At 30.9% G+C, this 23,433-nt stretch overlaps 1 protein-coding gene across 14 annotated transcripts in view; it reads left to right on the top strand.

The window, feature by feature from the left end:
• Cadps (calcium-dependent secretion activator 1) overlaps positions 1–23,433 on the top strand; it is a 105,427-nt gene that overhangs the window by 71,068 nt on the left and 10,926 nt on the right. For 13 of the 14 annotated variants that reach the window (XM_076457406.1, XM_076457402.1, XM_076457401.1 and 10 more), the window contains 8 exons: positions 11,717–11,873; positions 15,367–15,508; positions 15,804–15,959; positions 17,397–17,514; positions 19,310–19,345; positions 19,676–19,750; positions 20,214–20,297; positions 23,031–23,156. In XM_076457406.1, the coding sequence (XP_076313521.1) occupies positions 11,717–11,873; positions 15,367–15,508; positions 15,804–15,959; positions 17,397–17,514; positions 19,310–19,345; positions 19,676–19,750; positions 20,214–20,297; positions 23,031–23,156 (894 nt within the window). Of the gene's footprint in view, positions 1–11,716; positions 11,874–15,366; positions 15,509–15,803; positions 15,960–17,396; positions 17,515–19,309; positions 19,346–19,675; positions 19,751–20,213; positions 20,298–21,074; positions 21,206–23,030; positions 23,157–23,433 lie in introns of those variants that run through there. The other variant, XR_013014624.1, reaches the window with a different exon arrangement.

Genomic DNA, 23,433 nt, shown 5'->3' with positions numbered 1-23,433 from the left:
ACTATACGAGTACAAAGAAGTCACATAGTGGGTCAAATTGACTGAGTGTGTGTTGAGGGAGTTAAAAGGTGTTTTATTAATCCTGAGTTTCTTTGCTATTCTTATCTAAACATCTAATTTCCTGACAAAATTTAGTTGTATTGGTGGTTACTGCCTTGTACAAACACAAACATAAAGGATAACATTTTTAAGTCTTAGTTCCTGAAGACAAAAGGCAGAATACTTTCAAAATAACAGGCAGCTTCTGTCCATTTACTTAAACTTCATCATGAATAATCTGCCTGAATAATATATCAAAGAATATTTCATGTCATTCTAGAAGTAAACTTATTGAGTAACTCTTCACTTCTCAACACTGAAATTACTTTACAGCAAAAACAGAATACAACATTGTTATTTAATGCTTTCACTTGATATTCAAGTATATAACCTGAGAAGCATTAAGGATAATCCATTTTTAATCATTACAACCTTACTCAGTGGGTAATGTAAAAAAATAATTTGACTCTGTATTATATTCTATATATTACCTTCAGTCCTTTCCCGTTTATCCACGACTAGGTTTTCAGAATTTAATTATTGTAATTTTGTGCACGTTTCTGTTTATTTTTTATGATAACAAGTCACTGTGTAAACAGATGTAGTTGCTAGTTATCCTGTTTTGATGATTCCAATATCCTTGTATATTATGGTACCTTGTTACAGAATAACTAAAAAACTGTAACCATGTAAAATGTGAATTGATTTTATTTGACATCCTGTTTTTGAATTTCAAAAAAAGTTTTTAGAGCTTTTTAATAAATCATTTGTGTATTTGAAGAGCATGATGACATATTTTGACATTATACTTTTTTCATTGTTATCCAAGGTTACTGTAAATCTCTTTAGAGAATCGCATCATTCTTGAATTATTCAGACTTAATGTAGTATAGGTGAAATAGCTTGTTTATGAGCATGAATAGCTGTAGATGCTTTAAACCATTCATCTTATTTGAAAGTATCTTTTTTACATAAATAAATAATCTTTAAACAGTGCTAATGCTAGCTGCTGTGTTTAATAATGGTACCTTTATTACTGATTGATGCATTTTAAGGTTCACGAATAAACAAAGCCAGTGGTTCAGGTAGGTTTTTTGTCACTACTGTTATAGAGATAATCAAACTGACCTATACGTTCTGAAGTGAATGGTTGATCCTTTCAGTTTTTGTTGTTTTGATGTCTAGTAAGCTAAGTGTATAAAAAATCTATCTTCCAGATGTACAAGGATGAATAAAATTTACAGTCCTTCAGCATGATTGTTTTTTTTTATTTAATTATTTGAATTATATCACCAGAGTGTAGAATAGTTACTTGTGTAACATCAAATCACTACAGTTTTTAACTGAGAACACAGTGAGCAAAGTAATTTATAAAATGTTTTCTCACAAAGGAGAACATTAAATTTGTTACCATTTTTCAGATGTTTAAGTGGTTTAATACATAAATATTAAGTTTTATTTTTCTAAAATTAGTTTCACAGTTAGGTAGCTGGTTAAGTTTACAGGTCATAGAAGCAAAACGTATATCCCTCGTTAGTGTAATTTAACTTCACAGGGTAATAGCGGTCATGAAAGGTAGTCTTTCAGCAGGGTAATTGCTTATAACTTTGTAGGAGTAATACCTATAAAACATATATAGGCTTTCAACAGATAATTGTTATTAATAGCTTTGAAGGGAGTAGTAATAAAAACTGTAGATCTGTAGTCTTTCAGCAGAATATTTCATCAAGGTGAAATAAAATTTCATTATAGTAGTGGAATTGTATAACAGTGTCAAGAATGCAGTTTCCAGAAGCAAATTTCAAATGTAAAACAGTGTGATGGAATTCAGTTTATCAAAACTAAAACAATATTCAAAGGATAGAGCAAACTTATAAAATAAAATCTATTGAAAGTAATGCAAAACTGAGGAAGTAGGACAGTGTTGCACAGTTCAGTTTCTGGGAAGTAAAGTACACCATGTTTGCAAAGGTTTATTAAGGTCTAAACAAAATAAAAGACAGAACAATATAGTAGAAAGCATACTTATTAACTAAAATAAAGATTTGTAGTTAGAACAGTAGCATATGTAAATTTATTAGGATCAAAGCAAAATTCCTCAGGAAAAACTATGGGATGATTCAATTTACCAAGAGTTCAACAAAACTTCAAATGGCAAAATAATACTGCAGTCAGCTGAAAGTAAAGCATCAGAGAAATTTAAAAGAGAATGTTTTAGCAACACAAAAATCTGATGGTTGTAATACCATAACATCGTTCTTTTTGTTTAAAATAGAGCATTAAACACATACAGAGGTATTTGGACCAAAGCTATATTCAGTGATATTAAAACACTAAAATAGTGAAGAGAGTGCAGTGTAGTTCTGTTCTAGTACTGAAGTAATTTAATTTCCTTCAGACCCATGGCACTTATTTCAACAACTAAACCAGGTGAGCGCTATGTATACATCTTATGTGAGCATGCTTTTTGGTGTTTTTTTTAACTGTTGAGTGTGCTATGTGGTAAGTATCTATGTAAATATTTTATAATGAAGAATAGTGTTGCTGTTGTTTTTTCCTCATTTGTTCTGCTTGGCACTTCTGATTTGTGTGCTTGAGCTCTTGAGTTTGTTATGATATGCAAGGGCTGTTGACGTTGCTGCATATTCCATTTGTTTAACTAATAATATTGTAGCATGTATTTGTGTAAATTTCTTGGTGTTGTGAAATCTGTTGTAACTAATACTTGTTGTTGTGCTCTTTCCTGCTCTCCCTGTGGTTGATGTTTGCTGTTTCCGCTTCAGGCCTTTCGATCGGTGAGTGGTTTGTGTGTGGTGATATCTTTTAATTTCTTTATTTTTGTATTCTTTGTTTGATATATTATTGCAGTGTTGTTTTTTTGTATATGTCTGACCTTACAGTGACCTCCATCACACTCAAATTGTCAATAGGGAGATAAAAAAAATTAGGTTAAAGTACTCTCAATAATTGCATATTTTTTTAATGATATCTAGAGTGTTTTGTTCTATATTCTGTACCATAGAAATAAAAACATTTTTGCAAATAAATGGGCTGTTTCTCACCTTAAAATTAGGCAACTGTGTAATTTCTGAATAAATGTTTGCTTTTTCCATGGAGGCCATTGTCAGGACAGGATATATATATATATATATATTAAAGAAAGAAATTAAAGAAAGAAAAAGCAAAATGAAAATAAAATTAATACTTTTTATGTATGTCAAGTGAAGAAAAACTTAATGTATAGTTTACTACAACCTTGTTTTTTAGCTGGATAAAAGACTTAATGTAGTAAGAATAGAATCAATAAAGATTTTGGTATTAACCTACCTAATATACATCAATTTCAGTGTAGGTAAATGTTTTTGTATACATTTACAACAGTAAATGCAGAAGTATAAAACAAATTTATAAAATAAATTTGATGCTAAAGGTTAAGCCTCTTTTAGTAAAGGTGTTGCTATAGAAATAAATAAACTTTTAATGTAAACTATGTTAATAATTTTAACATATAAATAAGGTATGTAATCAAAGTTCATAAAAATATTTTTACAGAATATTAAAAACATTGAATCAAAGAGTGCTTTGTACCTTTTTAAGCAGGTGCTTGTTGGGAGTAAGAATTCTGTATCTGACTGGTGAAAAATTGACCGCTTGACACTAAACTATGATCGTGCATTGTTCTGTGATCAAAGAAATATTAATCTTTAGAAATTTAATTACATTTTGTTTTCATCATGTACATGCTAGAAAATATTTGCTCTCTAAATAAAATATTTTTAAATTGTAATTTATTGTTTAGAAATTAAACAAGTATTTTTTCCTTTTATTAATTGAATACAGAAAATCTCTGTTTAAGTTTTACTATCTCCAGATATTTTAACTCTTGTCTTATTCTCTATTTTTATCCATATCAAAATTTATTTAACCTCAGTTTATGATCTAGCAAGACTATATTTGAATCTATATATATCCTCTTCACCAGTCTCAAGAGCACCCACTTTTCTAAAATGAGTTCTTGTCTTCTGATTAGATAGTTTTCATAACTTGGTTGTGGTAAGTTCTTACTGTCTTCTCCATTTGTGGACATATTAATTTATGTGTTGTTTTAAAGAACACTTTTTCTCAAGTGCTTGTTATATTTAGCATAAATTATGGTGCAAGTTGAAACATCAGAAGGTTAGTAACAGTTTCTTAAAACTTGTACAGGACACATGCCACCAACTAACTGCAAAAGATCCTTAGATTCCATTGGCAGGTATGGCATACCACATTTTTCTAACTAAATTGGCTGTTTCTTACTTTAAAATTATACAACTGTGTAAGAACACTTGGCTTATACTCAAAACTTTAGAAACGGGTTACAGCCACAATAAGGATACATGCTGAAACAAATTTCTTCTCTCAGACCTTTTTGTTAGTTTCAAATCAATGATATTTTACTTGATCATTGATGGATGCTGTTTTTCAAATGTTTCTTCTCATCTTTGATGTGTAAACTTCGTTGCTGTGCTTACACTTGTGTCATTGTATGATTAGAAATTCTTGCATGCAACAAAACAACTGCTGTGACCTGCTTCCATCTTTTTAGTTGATTGTGGCACAGGATGAAAGAGCTCAATGATTTTAGTTTTATAAGCACAACACATCATTAAGGATCTGAAGAAAAACAAGCAGAAAAGATTTTGCAGAGCAGTTGACCTTAGAAAGGCTTTCTTCAAGATTTAAAAATCTTTGAGGTATTGAGTTCTATAAAATTTATGAAGTGTTAAGACACTGGACTGCTGCAGTAGTTGATGCCTCTAAACAACAGCTTACACTCATTTGCTTTTACAAAAATTTAACAATTTCTTTATTAGTATAAAGATATAAGAATATTTTCAGGTTCTTTATGTTGTCAGTTAATGGCTGCATTGTGTGAGCTGTAGACTCATTGCAGGGTGTGATTCTCTATTCAGTTTTCAGCATTTTCCAGTAATGATTCTCAGTATTAATACTTCAGAATTAATCTGTACAGTAATATGGAGTGTGTAAAGTTTGTTGGTGAATAAATGGATGTTGAATAGTTACAATAAAATAGGTTATTTCATTGTTTTAAATATTACTCCAACCATTAGATAACATGAAGAGTGACAAGTTTCTTTATTAAGATTCTTTTTCTGTTTTTGTTCATATTTGTAATCTTAAGAAGGCTTTTCTAGTTAGTTTTGGTCAGCTTGTGAAAAGTCCTCTATGTATGTATGCATATATAGATTTCCAAAAAACTGAGTAAAGGGATTTTGTTTGAATAAATTGTATAAATAAACTCTTTTTTGGTCATGTAATATTCTTTCCATGATTACAGTAATGCTGCCTCTATCGAAAGCAATGAAATATAGCTATTAGTGTCAGTTTCATTAAATCAGGTTGAATAGGCTTTGTATGTTTTATATGCTGATGGTGGTAATAAATAGAGGAGTGTCAACATGTGTGGATTACTTTTTGTCTCTTTTTTTGCTCTTGAATTATCTCCTTCACAGTTACAAGGCATGTAGTATAATTGTTTTAACAAATTTTGGTTTTTCATTTCATTTGTATACTCTGATGAACAGTACTTGTATTTAACTGTTTTAGCACCTTCATGGTAATGAATAAACTTCCAAACGAATGTGTTTGATTTTTAGCTACCAGATGTAGGCTTGCCATATTTGGTTAGAACAAAATATCACTATAAAATTGTCACTTTACCATTTAAAAGTTGATAAAGGATATTCATGCCATTAAAATAACTCTTCACTTTTGCTGACTTATTTTCTTAGTAAATTTCAACTATTAGCTGCACTGCATAATCAAGCCCAAATAATTGCATTTCAACAAATAAGCATTATTTTTAAATTGTGGAACTAGCAAGAACATTCAACACTATGATAAAAAAAACAACAACAATGAAACTGGTTTTGCATCCTGTAAAGCTTATCTCTGTTAAAAAATATAAAGAAAAAAACTAGGTAAAACAGTTTTTATTTATAATATTTATAGTAAAAAACTAATTGAAGCCATATAAAGTAATGATACAGAATATTAACATCATAGAGATATCATATTTAACTTGTTTAACAAGGATAAGACTATTTCAGATAAACAGCCGAGAATGCTTTTGTTAACTGCTGATTATGCTTAAGGAATCCTATAAAATTAACTGATTCTGACAAATGCATAAACTTTATCACGTGTTCATTTCAAAATTTGTCAAAGGAATTCATAGAAATATTTGAAAAATTTGACAGTTGCCTAATAACAAAGCCCAGTGATGGTTTTATTGTCTTGAAATTTTTGTGTGTTCTGCAGTTATTCCTGTATGCTGAATCCAAAAGTGATCTCTATTTTTCTTTATGTATCACACACGTTTTACAAAAAGTCCTATGCATTTTTTATAAGTGAATCATTTTCATTGAAATTGGGTCACATTTGTTTACGCTTAAAATGTTGACAATCATCAGCTGTAGATTTCTATAGACCATTTGTGACCTAAGAGTCTTCTCGATCATTCTACAGCTCATGAGAAACACACTGGTAGTATACCAGTGGTTAATAGGCCCCATGAAGTGTCATTTTTGCATAGTATTTGTTTTTGTGTGCACTTTGCCGTCTTTGTTTTTTCTTTTTTAATATTGTTTATCCATCACTGTGGTTACAAGAGGTGGTGTAGGTGTCTCAGATATATTTTGTTATATTTGTAGTAAATTTATTGTATGAAGAAGCATTGCCATACATACAGAATCAGCCTGATACCAGGATCGAAAAACATTGAACATGAAAATTTGATTCACACAAAGAAAGTCCTGTTACCTTCACATAAAACGGCTTGATGAAGCAATCTGTAAAGGACCTTAGACAAAGTAAGCGAATGTTTTAAGTATCTATGAGCAATTCTCGGCTCTTTCACCACTGAAACTTGAAGGAATTTTTGTTGAGCCTTGGATTAGGAAATTTACTTAGGATGAAAAGATCAAAAGGACGGTGAGAAAAGTTGAAAAAGAAGCACAGATTGGCTTTTAAAGACGTTATTGACAATTTTTAGGAAACAACAAGAACCTAAATAATAAAAATGTTGTTAATAACATGCTCAGTAAATTCAGAGAGTTGGGTTATAATAGGAGTTTGAAAGTTAATTTGTTACACTTGCAAATTATTTTCTAAAAATCCCATTGTCATTAGCAAAGAACAAGGGGAAGGGTTTAATTAAGGCATCAGAAGAATAGAGAGGGATTGTGGAGATCAGCTTGATGGCTGATTACTGCCAGTCATTGAAATGAAAATGCTCCAAATGCAATACAAGAAAGATCACAACACAGTTTTGAAACTAAAAGATGTAGATTTCACAAAAGTCATGATTAATGAAGATATGTTTGACATTGTTCTTCCCTTTTCTTCAGCTTGGTTGTATATTTGTTAACAAAAATAATAATAAAAATGTTCATTGGGATAATTGAAGTAATAATTTGATCTAAGTAAAAGTATTTTTTCTTCCCACTTTGTAAAAAATCCTTATGTGATAAAAAAAAATTTTGAAGTCTGCATAGCTGAATTATGGAAAATTGATTATTAAAATTAAAACACCTTTTATGCAGTTTTTAACTTTGCAGACCTGTGTAATCAGTTGTTAAGGAACCTTATAGGAAGTAATTTCTTTGTAACCTTTTACTCAGATTTAAATATTCTGCTTGGAACTATTTTAGAAGTTGTACATTAATATGCTTGTTATTAAAAAAGAAATATACTGAATTATCTAAGTTTCACTTCATTTAATCCATATGAGCATGATTGTTGTTACAAGTGCTAAGCCTAACATTTTAACAGTTTAAATTTGATGCTTTTTTTAACACATCTCAGCTGATATAATGCTGTCAATATTTTGGAGTAAAGAATTAGATTTCCACATCAATGATTTCAATTTTGTTTTACAGACAACTGAGCTAAATGTCTAGTGGTATAAAACTTTAGTATCTAATAACTTCTGATTAAAGCATATTGCCTGGTAATGAGCATAGCTGATTAAATATAATGTTCAAACTATCCAACACAATGATTAAAATGCATTGTTATGTTAATTTTTTTCTTACTTGCCTAAAGGTGTGATTTCAAACACCTAAGTTATTTTAGTTTATTAGTGAGTGAGTATTGGACTTTACATGAGATCTACAAGTAATTATATAGTTTATCATTCATATGTGAAAAACAACTGGGCTGTAGCTCTGTGAAGGAAATGTAATCTGTGATTCAATTGACATTTCTTTAGGTTTAGCGTATAAACTACAAATGAATCTCTGTAAAACATTTCTAGAGAATTGAGAATTTAAACTAGATTATTTCTATTTTCTACCACAATAATGAACACTCCTTAAATACTAGTCTTTTATTTTAGATGAAGATTAAGAATGGTATTTATGAAATAGCTTTAAATTACTAGCATAGTTTCAGACTTATAATGTGAGGTAATATAATGAAATAATCCAAAATGAACTGTTATTCTTAGATGTATTTTTTATATATATATAATAACTTGAGTTCTGTGACAAGTCCTGCAATTCAGAGAAAATGGTTTTATTTAGTAGGCTTGGTATGGCTAAGTGGTTAAGGCACTTAACTCATAATCCGAGGGTCGCGGGTTCAAATCTTGGTCACACCAAACATGTTCACTCTTTCAGCCATGGAGGCAATATAATGTTATGGCCAATCCCACTATTTGTTGGTAAAAGAGTGATCCAATAGTTAGTAGTGGGTGGTGATGACTAGCTGCCTTCTCTCTAGTCTTGCACTGCTACGTTTGGAGTAAATCTTTGTGCGAAATTCAAACCCAAACTAAACCACTGATAGTAATGTAACTAAAAGCTATGTAGCTTAATCTAATTCCCTGAACAAATCTTATATTTTGATTTGTTATTGATAACTGTTTTTTAATTGTCTAAAAAAAATTGGTTTGGATACATGGATCAAGAAGTTTTATATTTTCATGTCTTTTAAGTACACTGTTATCATAATTTATATTTTCATTTAACAATGCACAATAACTCCTAGATCATCTTATTTTTATAAAATGTTTGCTTGTTTATGGTTAAGCACAAGGCTACACAATGGGCTATCTGTGATGTGCCTACCACAAGCATTAAAATTCAATTTTAAAATCTTCAAGCCCTTATACTTACTGCTGAGGAGCATCATGTTTGTAGTAATAGACTGAGAAATTTGATTAAGCAGTGTAATCATTAATTTAAAACTGTAATTTTATATATATCAAAGAGAACTACACTTACCTATGATTTAACTATTAGTTTAATAGTTACCTACTTAAGACAATATTTTTTGTTAGTAAGAAGACTGAATGCTGTATTAGTGATGTACAGAGATGGTATTTATCACACTAAATTTATGATTAGCTTTGTGTATAAGTATTGTTAATATAAGAAAGAAAAATATGAAAAAGAAATAACTTTAATGAAGCACTTGTAGCATTTTCCAAGAGAAGTTTGTACTTAATTGTCTCTTGGTAAGCTTCATTGAGAATTCTGTGAGCCCTACTTTAATTAAAATTAGTCAAATTTTGATTTTCATGTGTTCATCCTAAGTTATGCTAATTTTACAGCTGTACGTATGTTGAAACTCCAACTTTTCTCTAGTCTGTTATATTTTATGTAGTTTAAAATTTATTTTGATAAAGTTTTTATAAGTCAATGAGCTAATGACATGATACTTGTAAATATGAATTTGCTTGGGTAGGGAAATTGGAAAACTATAAATAGAAATAGTAAGCTATACAAGTCTATTGACTATCACTAATAATGTTCTTTATAAGATATTTGTAAGAAATAAGAATCAGTGTTAAAAATTAATCACTTAGGTACATTTTTTACACTTTTAAAGTGAAAATAGTAATTAGGTCTTCAATGGCCAGATATTTCAATGGGAGTAATTAGAGAGTGTGTGTGTCAACTTACTTTTGTAATTTTGTAATTAGAGTATCAATAAATTGATATTTCTGAGCATAACATACATACAAAACTATATTTTTTGGTTTTTCTTCACTTGGCTGCATGTCTTTTGTTTTATTTCTTTTTGTAAATTAAATTGTTAATAAAACAAGATAAACTGTTCTTGAAATTTCAGATATTTAAGTGCATATGTTTCAGTTCATTGATTATATTAATTTTGAGTTGTCAAGTTTTTTAAAAAAAATTGATAGTTATTATGAAGTACAAATTTTGTTGTAAGATAAGTTTAAATTGTTTTCAGCTCTATGAATAAGGTATTCATAGTGGAAATTTTTTACCAGAGTGAATTAATAAACTTTTCTCAAATATTGTATTACCTTCTTAAAAGTATTTCCAGTTATTTCTTAAATACTGTAAATAGATAATTGTTGCTTCAGGAATTGTTATTTAAGCTTTGTGAAACTGTATTTCATTGTTTATTTGAAGTAACAGAGAAAGGTTTTAATTTTTTTATATTTATCTTGAGTTTTGTTTTCGGCTTGGCTGAAGATACGTTGTTTTTTTTTCCTTGCTTGTTTTATAATTTGTTAATGCTCATACATTATTGTTGTTTTCTCTATGTTGTCCTTGTGATGTTCATTAATAATACTTTTGTGCTGGACTTCTCCCACTGCTCTTATCCTAGGATGTGGTGAGTATATATAATTAAACTATTTTGAATAACATTAAGATGCTGTAATTCACTGATACTAAATACTGAAAGTGATTTTACCTTTATCTTTGTGTTATCATATTTTAGTGTTTAGTTGGCTTATGAAATATGAGATACCATCAAGATGAAGTTGATTTTCAGTGCACACAGTCAACTTAAAGAAAATCTAGACTGTTTTGCCCTGGTCTAGGCTAAACTTAGGTACCTTAGAATAAAATGTAAATGTGCAGATATTCATTTGATCTATAACTGACAAAAAAAGATTAATAAAAATACAATTTAACAAGTGAAAATCGAACATGTTGAGTTTTAATTGATTGAATAATTTTTCTAACTGTAAGTTTACAGAAATAGTTGATCAAAGCACATCTATGATTGGAATTGATGTAAAGTCATGTGCCATCTAAGTTAAAATGGTATATCTGTAGAACCAGGTTGGTAGAATGTTATATTTCAGCTTCATTCAACAGTAAGACTTTTAATCAGTGATAATGGTACATAGTAAGACTTTTGTTTTATATAAATGTATTTTGATGGCACTGTCATATTGATTAAATATAAACATGTCTGTTAATTCAAAAATTAGATACATGTCCATCCAAAGGCTAATGATTGCATATCGAAACTAATCTTGAGGCTAATTACAGATAATAAAAACATTACTGCCTACATGAGTGGACATTGTAGAAATACAATGAAAGAAGAGCTTTGATATTATTAAAACATTTATTTATTTGAAAAATATATTTAGCTACATTTATGACTCTTAGAACCACAGTTATTTTTACCATACTCTATAGTTATGTAAAATAGCTCAATTACCACAAGAATTCATAATAAAGTGAATGGTTAGAATGTTTTTAATATAATTTTTTTTAACTTTCAGAAAGCTAAAGCTTTCATTTGTTACTTGTAATAAGTTTTTTTTCTTTTTTTAGAACACAGAGAAGATATATGTAGTTTTTGTTTTTTTATATATATATTCTTTTTTCATATGTAGGCATTTGCATGGTTTAGTGACTTGCTGGTCGAACATGCTGAGATCTTTTGGTCATTGTTTGCTGTGGATATGGACGTTGTACTTGCGGAGCAGCCACCAGATACATGGGACAGTTTCCCTCTATTCCAGGTGCTAAATGATTATCTAAGAATAGATGGTAAGAAAATAAATTATTTGCACATGTTAAACAATATTGAAGATAATTTGTGTGTGTGTATTAAGGATTTTATGTTGCAATTGGTTATCTTCCATTTTGATTAATTACAGTATGCATGGATCATATAGAATGGATAAGTTTTGTCAGTATTATTACTTTTCAATGCAATGACTCACCTCCTTGCTTATTTCTTTCACGTATATGTTGAAGATAATGTTCAGAATTGGTTTTGGGCATGTTCCATTTGATTGTGTTCATAACCTGTTGTGTTCTTCTGGTGCTGCACATTATTGTGGGCTGTCTTTTTAACTTGGCTGCATCTTACCCATGGATTAGTTCCTCATCCACTGGTCTTCCAATGTTCTGCTTTCTCGTTGTTCCTTTTTTTGTTTCTTTGTCACATTTCTCTTTGCCATCTTCCTCTGCATCATTCCTCAACCCTGGTTTTCCATGCAGTCTGGTCCATCCCATCTTTTGTATTATGCATGTCTTCCTCTCCACCTCTTCCTTCATTCTTGCTAAATTTTGGGACACTCTTTAAAGGATCCATTTAGTCACTTCTCACAGTCTATCTCAACCTTTTTTTCTTTTATTTCACTTCCTTGAGCCTGAGACCTGTCTTCTTCCTACCTTTTGATCCATCTTCACAAATTGCTCTTTCCTCAGGATACGAAATCTTTACCATTGTATGTGGGATTGTTTAGCCTACCTTCCTGATCATGTAGCTCTCTTTTGGTTCCAATCTTGTCACTCTTCTGTTTTTCTCTTGGCTGGCATGTGGATTACCCCAAAATCATTTGTCTTACATTAAACTATCTTCACCATCTGCCTGCATCATCTCGAGCAGCATATAGTCTTCCACCAAAGAATGTTCTTCAATTAACCCTCCACCTGTCATGGGTGTGAGTATTCATTTACTTATTTATTCCTCACTTTTCTTCTATTTTTGGATTCCACTAAGTGGCTAGCATTGCCTTACAAGGTATATATAACCAGTATTCTGCATTGAGCCAGGTTACAGAAAGTACTCAGACTATCCACTGTGACCCAGTCAGTGCCCATTGTGAGATGGTGTATTCCATAGTACCACCGAAATTTTACTCATAGTCTTATATATCACTTTTTTCAGTTTGATACAGATTGTGTTCATTCCATGGACTATCATGGACAAAACCGCCACCAGAGTTATGCTTCTACCTGCTTCTCTGGCTGATGTTTCCTGGCTTTTAAAAGATACCATTTAGTAGTCACCCATTACACTGTCTCCAAAAAACTCTTTCCAGAACTGCAGGACCAATAGGGATATAAACATATTTTCTAGGTCTCTTCTGCTTGAATATCCCCCCAGTATAACATGGAGACTTTTGACATTTACCGTTTCCCAGTTCCCCTGGTTATGGACTGTGGAGAATTCTCACTTATTGAAATATGAGAGTGTTATAACACAGTCCTTTTAGAAGTGAAGCAAGGGTGTTTCTGTAGCATGGTACAGACCACTCCAACCTATCTGGATACATCACAATCTCAGATTTATTGCTATTTCTTAAATATCCAACTGTGATGTATTGCTCATTAACCCTACACCCATTGCTGGCAGTGGACCCGTAGAGTCTGATGGTTAAGTTATTTCATGAGTATCCTTAAACAGAGGTGCCCTCCTCCTGGGCCCTTAGTGTCTTATAGTTAAGAAGCTGTACATGGATACTTTTCCTATATGCCTTTCTCTCATAGCTGCAGAGACTAATGATCAAGAAGGTGATCACACTTGGTACTGTTTGAAGATTTTTCAACCTTACTTACACACATTGGACTTCCAATGGCTTTTGTGCAAGTTGTCAGGCACCTGTACCTATTTTGCCCCTTTATGTGATGTTTTTCAGGTTTTTGCATCTCCATATTCACTTCTGCAAAGATTATACCCTGATTTGAAGGACATGCAGTCTCCCACAGATGTATCCCTGTGTAGCTACTGCCATAGGGTGTTTCACACCATGAGCTTTCTTTTAGCACATTTGAAAGGAAGCTTATGTAGGTAATATCTCCATTGATTTCTCCACTATCTAAACATGGGATTCTAGTTAACATGCACATGGAGATGGGTCATCATTATTGAAAGTTAACATCTTGCTTGCCTGTAGATATGTTTCTGATAGGTACTCACTTCCACACATGTTCCAACCATTCCTGCCAACTCTTCCAGTGCACTTTTATTGATTGCCTCATTAAAGAATGAGGATTTGCACACTTGAATCTAGAGGGAGCATTTATGCAGAGAGATGTATTGCATTTCTGTTGGTGGAGGGTTTTTTTATATGTCATCAAGTAGTAAAACAAATTCATGTGTTTTTTCTTGAATGTTAGAATTTAAAGAAGGAGTTTCATTAGGCTGGTGGCATGTAATTTTCTAATGCAGAACAGTACAACTTTGAGAATGAAATAGATAATCTGTACAGGGAGATGAGTATCTATTAGAAATATATTTTTAGAAAAGGAAAAATGTTAACTTTGAGCATTGAATGGCAAATAGTCGATGAGTATGGGGTTTGAGAATATGCTTCCCCAAAAGGTATTTGAACTTACAGTGCCCACTGGAGCCTAGTTTGTCATGGAGGACCAAGATGTGATAGAAATTAGAAAAAATAAAAGTAATGAGAGAGTAAAATTTAATGATCAATTTACATGACCTTTGGTAATTTTTTAACTTCTCTTTATCTTGTCTTTTCAACCTTTTTTTTTCTCCAGTTACCAAATTCATATAAAGATATTTATCTATTAATATTGAGTCATTATTTTGTACCAAAAACTGAATTCGTGTTGAGGAAATAAATAAATCTATTGACATTTATGCAAAAGTATGGAGTGAGTACTTCTCATTGTTAGAAATGAGAAGCCTAACTTTTCTCATCTGATAATTGTGATTCATATGGAGTATCAGTTGGTACAGTTGTGTGTTTGATATGGAAACATGAAAATAATACAAGTTTTACCATACAAAAACTTTCAATTCACTAATAACATGTCTGATACTTTAATTAGAATATATGAGCAGTGGGTTATATGCAAATTTCCTGTATGTTGTATAGATTTCTAAAGTTACAAAATAAGAAATGCCAAAAAGTCCCAGAAACTACTTGATTAAGGTATAATTAGATATTTCAGTACTTCATTTATTTTGTTCAAAGTTACACAAAACTGGAAAATTAATCAGGCTGAAAACTAGTATCAATACTAGAGTGGAACCCCTCTAAGCAGCCATCCCTCAGATTTGGTCACCCCTTGAAAGCAGTCATTCAATCACAGTCCATTTTTTTGTTTACATAATTCCTAATTATGTACAGTGGAACCCCTCTAATCAGGCCAGTTTGTCTCAGTCTCGAAGGTGGCTGCTTTAGAGGGGTTCCACTCTACATAATTCAAATTTGTTGTTAATTGGTTTGTTGTTACATTTTCGTAACATGATTTACGCATGCTTTGTGTTTTTCTTTTCTTTCAGAGAATCTTTGCGGTGGTCGGTTTCATCAACACTTAAGAGATACATTTGCTCCTCAGGTTGTGAGATATGTTGATCTTATGGAGTCCTCCATTGCCCAGTCTCTTCATAAAGGTTTTGAGAAGGAAAGATGGGAACTTAAAGGGTGAGTTTTTTTTAATTTCTTGACTGCTTGTTATGGGACATTCCTTCCTATGTATATGTCATCTTTGTTGATTTTAATAAGTATATTCATAATGAGTCAAAGGATAGAGAAGTTTGAAAACAGAATAAAGTACATGTGGTTTCTCCATATTCACACTTTAATCTTTTTGTTTTCTATAATAGATTTTGACTATTGTATTGCAATGATGTTTAGACTTAAATGATTTTTATAAATCAAAACTGGCTTTGATATGCTTAATTGTGTCATTTCAGTATCTTTATTTCTGTGTTTTCAGAAATGGGTGTGCCACTTCTGAAGATCTGTTTTGGAAATTAGATGCTCTCCAGTCATTTATCCAAGAACTTCACTGGCCTGATGAGGTGTTTGCTAAGCATCTTGAGCAGAGGCTGAAACTGATGGCTTGTGATATGATTGAATCCTGTATTAACAGGTGTGTTTAAATCTGCTTCAAGTATTAAGTGTGTAGTTGAGTTAAATTAAACTTGTACATTAAATGTTTTATCAAAACCTAATATTAATATCAATGATTTGTTTTGGAAATTTTTTAATGTATTATTGTTGTGAATATTTGCTAGAACATTTTATGTCATAGAAAGTAGATATGTTAAATTTTTCACTATGAGCATTTTTTCTCCATGTCAGGAAGGTTTAGTGATTTATATACAAAATTTAGGTGAACAATTTTATTATCATGATACATGAATAAACTTGGTACAGAAACATAACTAATAATCCAAGTTTTTAATAGTATACAAGTTTTCTGAATTTATAAGACAATATTTTTTAAAAAATCTTTAATTTCCTCTAATATGAGAGTTGTTACTTCTTATTATGCATCTTGTCTTCTCTGCTGTATTTACCACCCCTCCAAGAAGTTTAATTTTTACAGCCATCAATATTATTTAGTTACAGACTCATAATGTATAAAACAGGACCCTTTTTACTGTGCCCGCCTGTCACATCTTTACTTTCACAACTTGCTAATTGTACTCTCTGATACTTGATACTATAGTAATCATAAACAATACAAAGCCAGAGTTTTAACTTATTAAATGATGGATCATACTTTGTTGTTTTCTGTAAAAAGAATCATCTATTTTGCTTCTAGTTCAAACTTTATTCCTATGGAAACACATCAGTAAACTTAGCCGAATTTTTTAACAGTTCTTGTTGTATAATTAGAAAGCCAGAAAACTGTGATAACTATGGGTTATTGCCCTCTTTTTGTATATTATGATTCTACATTCTTTGGCACATTAAATAAATAAAAAAAATATTAAGTGCAATAGTGCCATTGGTATTAAAAAAAAAAGGGAGGGGATATGTGTCATCACAGAGGAGTAGCCCATGCATTATGTAATTCCATAGGGTAATGTGAACTACACATTCATTAACTGATTTACAATTTGTATGACATGAATATTAGTTAGACACAATTCAAATGGCAATAAAGCAAGATTTATGAATAAATAGTTATATATACTGTTATGATTTTAAAGTTACTTTAAGGTAAACAAATGCCATTTCTTTCTTACAATCTGAAGTCATTCTAGAAATTAAAAAGGTGTAATTTAGATTTTTGTTATTATGGTTACACGATCGGTCTAATTGACAAACCTCATATAGAATTATAGTAGAGGAAATGACTGGTAAAGTGTGAAGTTTAACTGAAAAAACGCTTACAATTTATTTGGAAGGTTTTTAGACTTTTTAATCTTGTAATACACAAAATGTATTCAAAGTTATGGAAACTATTAAGGCTAATTTGGAGTCATGAACATGGTCAGTTTCTCTAAGCTCCTATCAAGAGAGTTAACTAGCTTATGTTTGTAAGGCATGTGGATCTAAACTTGTGTTCATTCCTCAGAACTCTTCAAGGTTTCCAGCAGTGGCAGAGAAAGGGCAGTAAATGGACCAGCACAGACTACATAGTACCATCTGAGATGTGTGCCATGATTAATGTGGTGCTAGAAGCTAAAAACCAAGTTAGTTATGATTTTGCTGCTTTACAAGCTGTTAACAGTGCTTTAATCTTAAATTAATGTAATTTATACTGCATATTTTATATATAATTCCAAGAACTGGTAGCTGTTATGACAAGAAATGTAATACCTGATGAGGCAGTAGTAATTTTTAATACAAAAAAATGTGTTTATTTAAGCTGCATAAATTAATTGAAAGATAATTAAAACTTATAATTTGGATATGACATACTATGTTCCTTTTTATGTAACAGTTTCACTCAATCCCTCTATTAATTTTTATGCTTATTAAACACACAATGATCCATTACAAAGTACAAATGATTGGTAATTCAACCCACTCTTATAAATTAAAATTTGATGGAGATTGCTTTGCAACGTTATAGTTTGATTTAATTTCAATATTGAGTATGGTTGCCTCAAATAGGAAAAGCAGTGTGGTAGTAGTTTTGAGTGCTTTAAGTCAAAACAATAAGATCTTAAGGTGTCTTAAACCACTCATGTAGGAAAACTATTTTCAGAAAATCTGTAGTATCTGTAGTTGTGTAACAGGATGTGTTGCATATGAGCAATCATACAGGCTCAACAGGGTTATAGTCTAGTGAATGTGAAGGCCACTCCATTTAAATAATCCACTTTCCTTTTAGGAATATGTTGTTCAGCTAAGCAAAGTGAGAATGGGTATTATTTCTGTTTAGCTGAAACTGGGTTTGATATTGCACCAACATATAGCAGCACGAAAGGGATGTTGGATGTGTAGTCCCTGTAATATTTATTGTATCAATGTTAACATTTTTCCAGGTTGTAGAAAAGGATATGTCAATCATTGTTTTCCCCTGTCCACTTCTACCATTCCCATATGTATCATGTTTGTATGTGAAAATGGGACAGGGTCCAGTTACAGATTCACTTGAAATTAAGAGAACCCAGTTATCTGCAAACAGCATCAATAACCACTTTTCTGTGAAAATTAATACTCCTCATGTTGCTGGTCATGTTCTTAATGTTACTGTAAAATAGGCCATTTTGAGCCTTGCTGTGAATGCATGTCACTAGATGTCTGATATATACACTAACTATAATCTGTTCCTAATCAATTGTAAATTATCACAACAACACACTGCACCTGCAACATTTGATTTAGGCTTAAAGCAGATACCGTATGATTGTAAGAGGCCAGAATTAACCAATGAAAATAGTCTTCTTGTGTTTTGAATTATTGTTTCCCTTGTACAATTTGTTCAAGAAACTGTGCCATTGGTTTGGAAGTAGTTTCTCATTTTGTTAATAATGCTTTGAGATACTTGATCAACTTACAACTTGCTATGATTGTCTAGCTTCCTTTTTTTTTTTTTACAATATTTAAACCATCTTCTTTGAGGTCTAGCCATGGTTCAAGAACAGTATGGAGCATTTTTTAATGTAATTCACTTTCCAAGTGACAACTGAGACAAACATTGCAAAAGGCAAAGAGTGGATAAGTCATTTGCATTTTGATTAATCTTTATATATTTAAGATAAGTGACTTTATTATACAACTTTTCCATATTATTAAAAACTGTTTAGCCTTTGATTTTCTTATGTGCTGTACTTCAAACAGATAAAATTTTTTGATGTTGCTAAGACTTCTAAACTGTACATTACAATACATGTTGTCATATATTACATACTCATAACAGTCTATATATACTTTAAAAATAAACACATTCAGATAATAGATTGTAGAGATAGGGCTGAAGTAAGTGTTGACAATATTATGTGTGCATTATATATATATTTTGTTCTTTTTCTCCTCTAGTCATTGAAGTTGTGCACTGTAGAGGGAGTAGACATGGTAAGTAAAATAAAAACAGTAGTCAAGAAAAAGAATATTTGAAAACATAATTGTCGTAATGTTTTACTTGTGTTAACTGTTTTTCTTTAGCAGTGTTTATTTTTATACATTTTCTAGTAATTAGTAAAGTTATCCTTTAGTTATCTATGAGATTGTTTAGTGTATCAAAGATACCTTTTCAGAAAAATGTTTTGATATTTATAAATTAGCCATTGGTGAGAAAGCTGCATGCATATAAACGTTTAATTGTATATAAAAATTAATTATACATCAGATTATATTTTCTTAATAAATTATTAGTACTTGATGTTCACACTTGCTGATTTCTAGCATCAATATCATGCCAAGATAGATCAACTTGTTGATAAGACTCTGAATGAAATGCATACAGGACTGATAGGCAAGGTAAGAATGTACTTTTAACACAAGATAATAGTTTTATCTTGTTTGAAGATTGAGTAGAATGGAATCAGTAGATTAAAGATGCAGTTAAGTCTGATATTTGACTTCTATTTAGATCAAGTGTCATTATCTTCTTTGCAGGTTAGATTTGTAACATCATATTTATACTTTTTGAATAGTCTTAAAAGTGTGTAAATTTCTAAAACACTTGTAAAGTGATGTGTTAATCATCTGAAATGATATATGTAATTAAAACTAATATTTAACATTGCTTTGTCAAGCCTTGATGAGCATGTGGTAATGTAATACTTGGTTAATTTTTAGGACATAGCTAGACCATGTGTGTCTGAAGATTACTCACTTTGATGTAACATGTTACTACTTCATAGTGTCTTTCCTGTAAAGATTCTTATGGTACTTTGACAATATAACCTACGTACATTAAAACTTTAATTTTTGTTTTCAGTTGACGAGCATCTTGGAAGTAACACTAAGTAAGCTGTCGCGATACGATGAGGGAAGCCTCCTTGCCCCAATTCTTTCTCTTACCGTATGTATATTAAAGTTACAGTTACCTCTTATATTTAAAATATGTTTGTTTGATATTACTGTAAGTAAAAATGTCCAAGATCTTGAAATAGCAATCAGCATTCAAACATTTGATAAAATTACAAAATGCACTTCTAGGATTACTGACGCTATATAGTATTATACAACACTTAATTCACTGACACCTAAAATATTTACTGAACATATGGCTTGTGTACATTACTTCATTCAGCAAGGTTATGCTCGTATTATGGTCAATCTGTAAGTAATGGGTTAAGGACAAAAATGTATCTAATTTTCAGTTAAGTATTGTAATGAATGCTTTTTCAGGAAACTTGTTATTGTCGTAGATCATTTATTACACTAGCTGCACAAAGACATTAGTAATTAGTGTGTCAAGAGTGGGAGTGGATAGAACATGCATCTGCATTTCTTAAACAGCTGGCCCCAAACTGCTTATGGCATACAGAAGGTAAAGATTCTACAATGTGCATCAGATTATATCCCAGTTGACCATTTTCTCCATCTGTGGTCAGAAACTGATTGTCTTCAACCATGCCATAGAAAGAGCATTATAAAGAGTTGTCATCTGATAGTTTCTGAAAATGTCTTGGATACAAACTTGAAAGCATAACTTAGTTGTGTGTAGTATGCAAAATATGTGTAATAAGTAACTGAAAGTGTGACTCAGTCTAAGTCACAAACCATCTTTTAAAAATGTTGAAGATAGACAGACCAGACCATAAGGTACTTGACCGTAACTATGTTGTTCCAACAGTGCAAGCTTGCATGACATGATGCAGTGATATGGGCAATTTTTATCATAGCAGATGTTGGGTCTTTTAATTCCTTCAGAAGACAAGCAGTAATCAGTGTTCCTCAGTATTATTACCAATAATGTTGAACCAAGTAAGTAATGGCTTCTATTTTTAAGAAAATAACTGAATAACTTACCATTTTTGTCAAGTGTAAAAAGGGGCAAATGTTGGAAAAAAATCTGTTTTGAGCATTATATAACCCATATGGACACACAATAAATTTTTGTCAAGTTACAAAATGTGGATGACCCTATAATATATTATTTTCATGTGCTATAAGACTGTTTTGAGTATGTGTAAACAAACATTTTTTTTATATGTCAGTGCTTATAGTTTAGTATCTTAAATACTTCAAAATATCAGAGGTGTAGTGTTATAGTGACAAAATTAAGATATTGCAAAGTAGAGTTAGTTATGGAATACTGTAAATAATTATTTTATATAGATTTATAAAATGTGCTGAAAGTTAATTTTGACTTGCAAAAAAAATATGTATATATATATTTTTTTTATATTTGGTAAAATTATGTACTTTCACACAAAAATTATTGTAATTACTTACACATACAGTTTTAATTTTCTTTCTTGTATATTATTATGTGGCACAGTGTACTGGTTACTATGTGAAATGTGTTTAAACTTTAATAAGGTTTTTACATGTCTTAAAAATCATCTTTAGTGTTTCATCTTCAACTGTTAGATGACTGCTACCCACTCACCTTAGTTTATATTTCAACAGATGTGTATTGCACAGAGGAAGGTCAGATTAGTTTTGTCATAAAACTGCTAATTGTATCTATTAAGTAATAAAATAACTGAATAACCTTTTTTTATGGTTATAAGAGTTCTGTATAGTTGAGAAAACCTATAATTTCAAAATACCTTGAAACACACAGGAATCTTTATTTCTAGTCTTTGCTTCTTTCACATGTATATACTGTTCTTGGCCTGGTAGTTAGTGCACTCAACTTGCAAGCTGTGACTTGTGGATTCAAATCTCATCATTGAACATGTTCACCCTTTAAACTGTGGAAGCATTATTATGCTATGGTCAATCATACTATTCACTAGTAAAGAATAACCCAAAAGTTAGTGCTGTTCAACCATTATTGAGGCATGGGCTTGCAAGGCTGAAGCCAAGGGCCTCAAACTATGACCATAAATGTATTGCACTTAGAGGTTCTGTCTTGAGGGGACTTCTATAAGTTAAAAGTCCTAGGGCTAATAAAACCCTTAATCTGGTCTTGGAGCTGTTGGCTAGCTGTTTTACCTCTGATCTATCACTTCAAACTTAGGAACAGGTATTATAGATAGCCTTTGAGTAGCATTATGCAGAGTTCATAAACAAACAAACATATGGTGTTACTCCTACCATTTACTGGATGTGTAATATGATTTACACCACTTGTGTATTTTTATAAATAATTTAATCAATGAATATAAAATTGCAGTCGGTCTTATCATAATTCTGCTACTGTTGGTGAAAAAGTACTGTTGTGTACTTCATCAGTGTTAAACCATAAAAGTTATAAGATTCCAGTAACAAAATGTAGGAACAGAAATTCAGTAATTATTCAGTATAACTTGTATTTCAGAAGACAATTGTTTAAATTTGATGTGTCTCAAATTTACCTTTCCGATTTGTTTGAATTTTGACTTCAGTATATGACACAGTAGACTGCTAATATACATAAATGACAGTCATATAAAACTGATTGTTCCCTTCTAATAAAAAATACTTATGTGAATGCAGAGATATTGCTAATGTTGTATGTGTAAAAAAATATCTTAAGAAATTAATTTTTAATCTCACGTTTTAACCTAAGTCCATTATTGTTTGTCCTAAACAAGGTTAATACAGAAATATGTATTAAAGATTGTTACCAGAAATTCTTACATTTAATTTTTTTCTTCAGTATAAGCAAGGGATGTCCAGTTCAGGGCGTGAAGTGGGACAAGCATATATTAACTTTGCTAGAAACAGCATGGAGCAGTTGAGGCAAAAAGTTGTTGATGAGTTATGGGTATTAAATGTGTTTGAGGTAAAATTTTCATTTAGTCTTGTTTTACTTGGAAAACCAACAATAATTATTTTTTTTGTAGAAACTTAATATTAGAAACTAGTATTGTTGATATTATGACAGAGATCAGTTTTAAATAAGGATTGAGTTCTGTGTTAAATGTTATAAATACTTGACTTATTTAGATAGTTCAGGTTAGGTTATGATTAATATTTACATTTTATCTCGTAAAGACCATGGTATAAGTGTTAACTTGTTGATGTTTTAAATAAAATTGTTTGTGAATTACTAATATTTT

Source organism: Tachypleus tridentatus, chromosome 9 (genome assembly GCF_004210375.1).
Source record: "Tachypleus tridentatus isolate NWPU-2018 chromosome 9, ASM421037v1, whole genome shotgun sequence".
Classification (NCBI taxonomy): Eukaryota; Metazoa; Arthropoda; class Merostomata; order Xiphosura; family Limulidae; genus Tachypleus; species Tachypleus tridentatus.
Note: the sequence above shows the minus strand (reverse complement) of the source record. Positions and strands in the feature narration are given on the sequence as shown.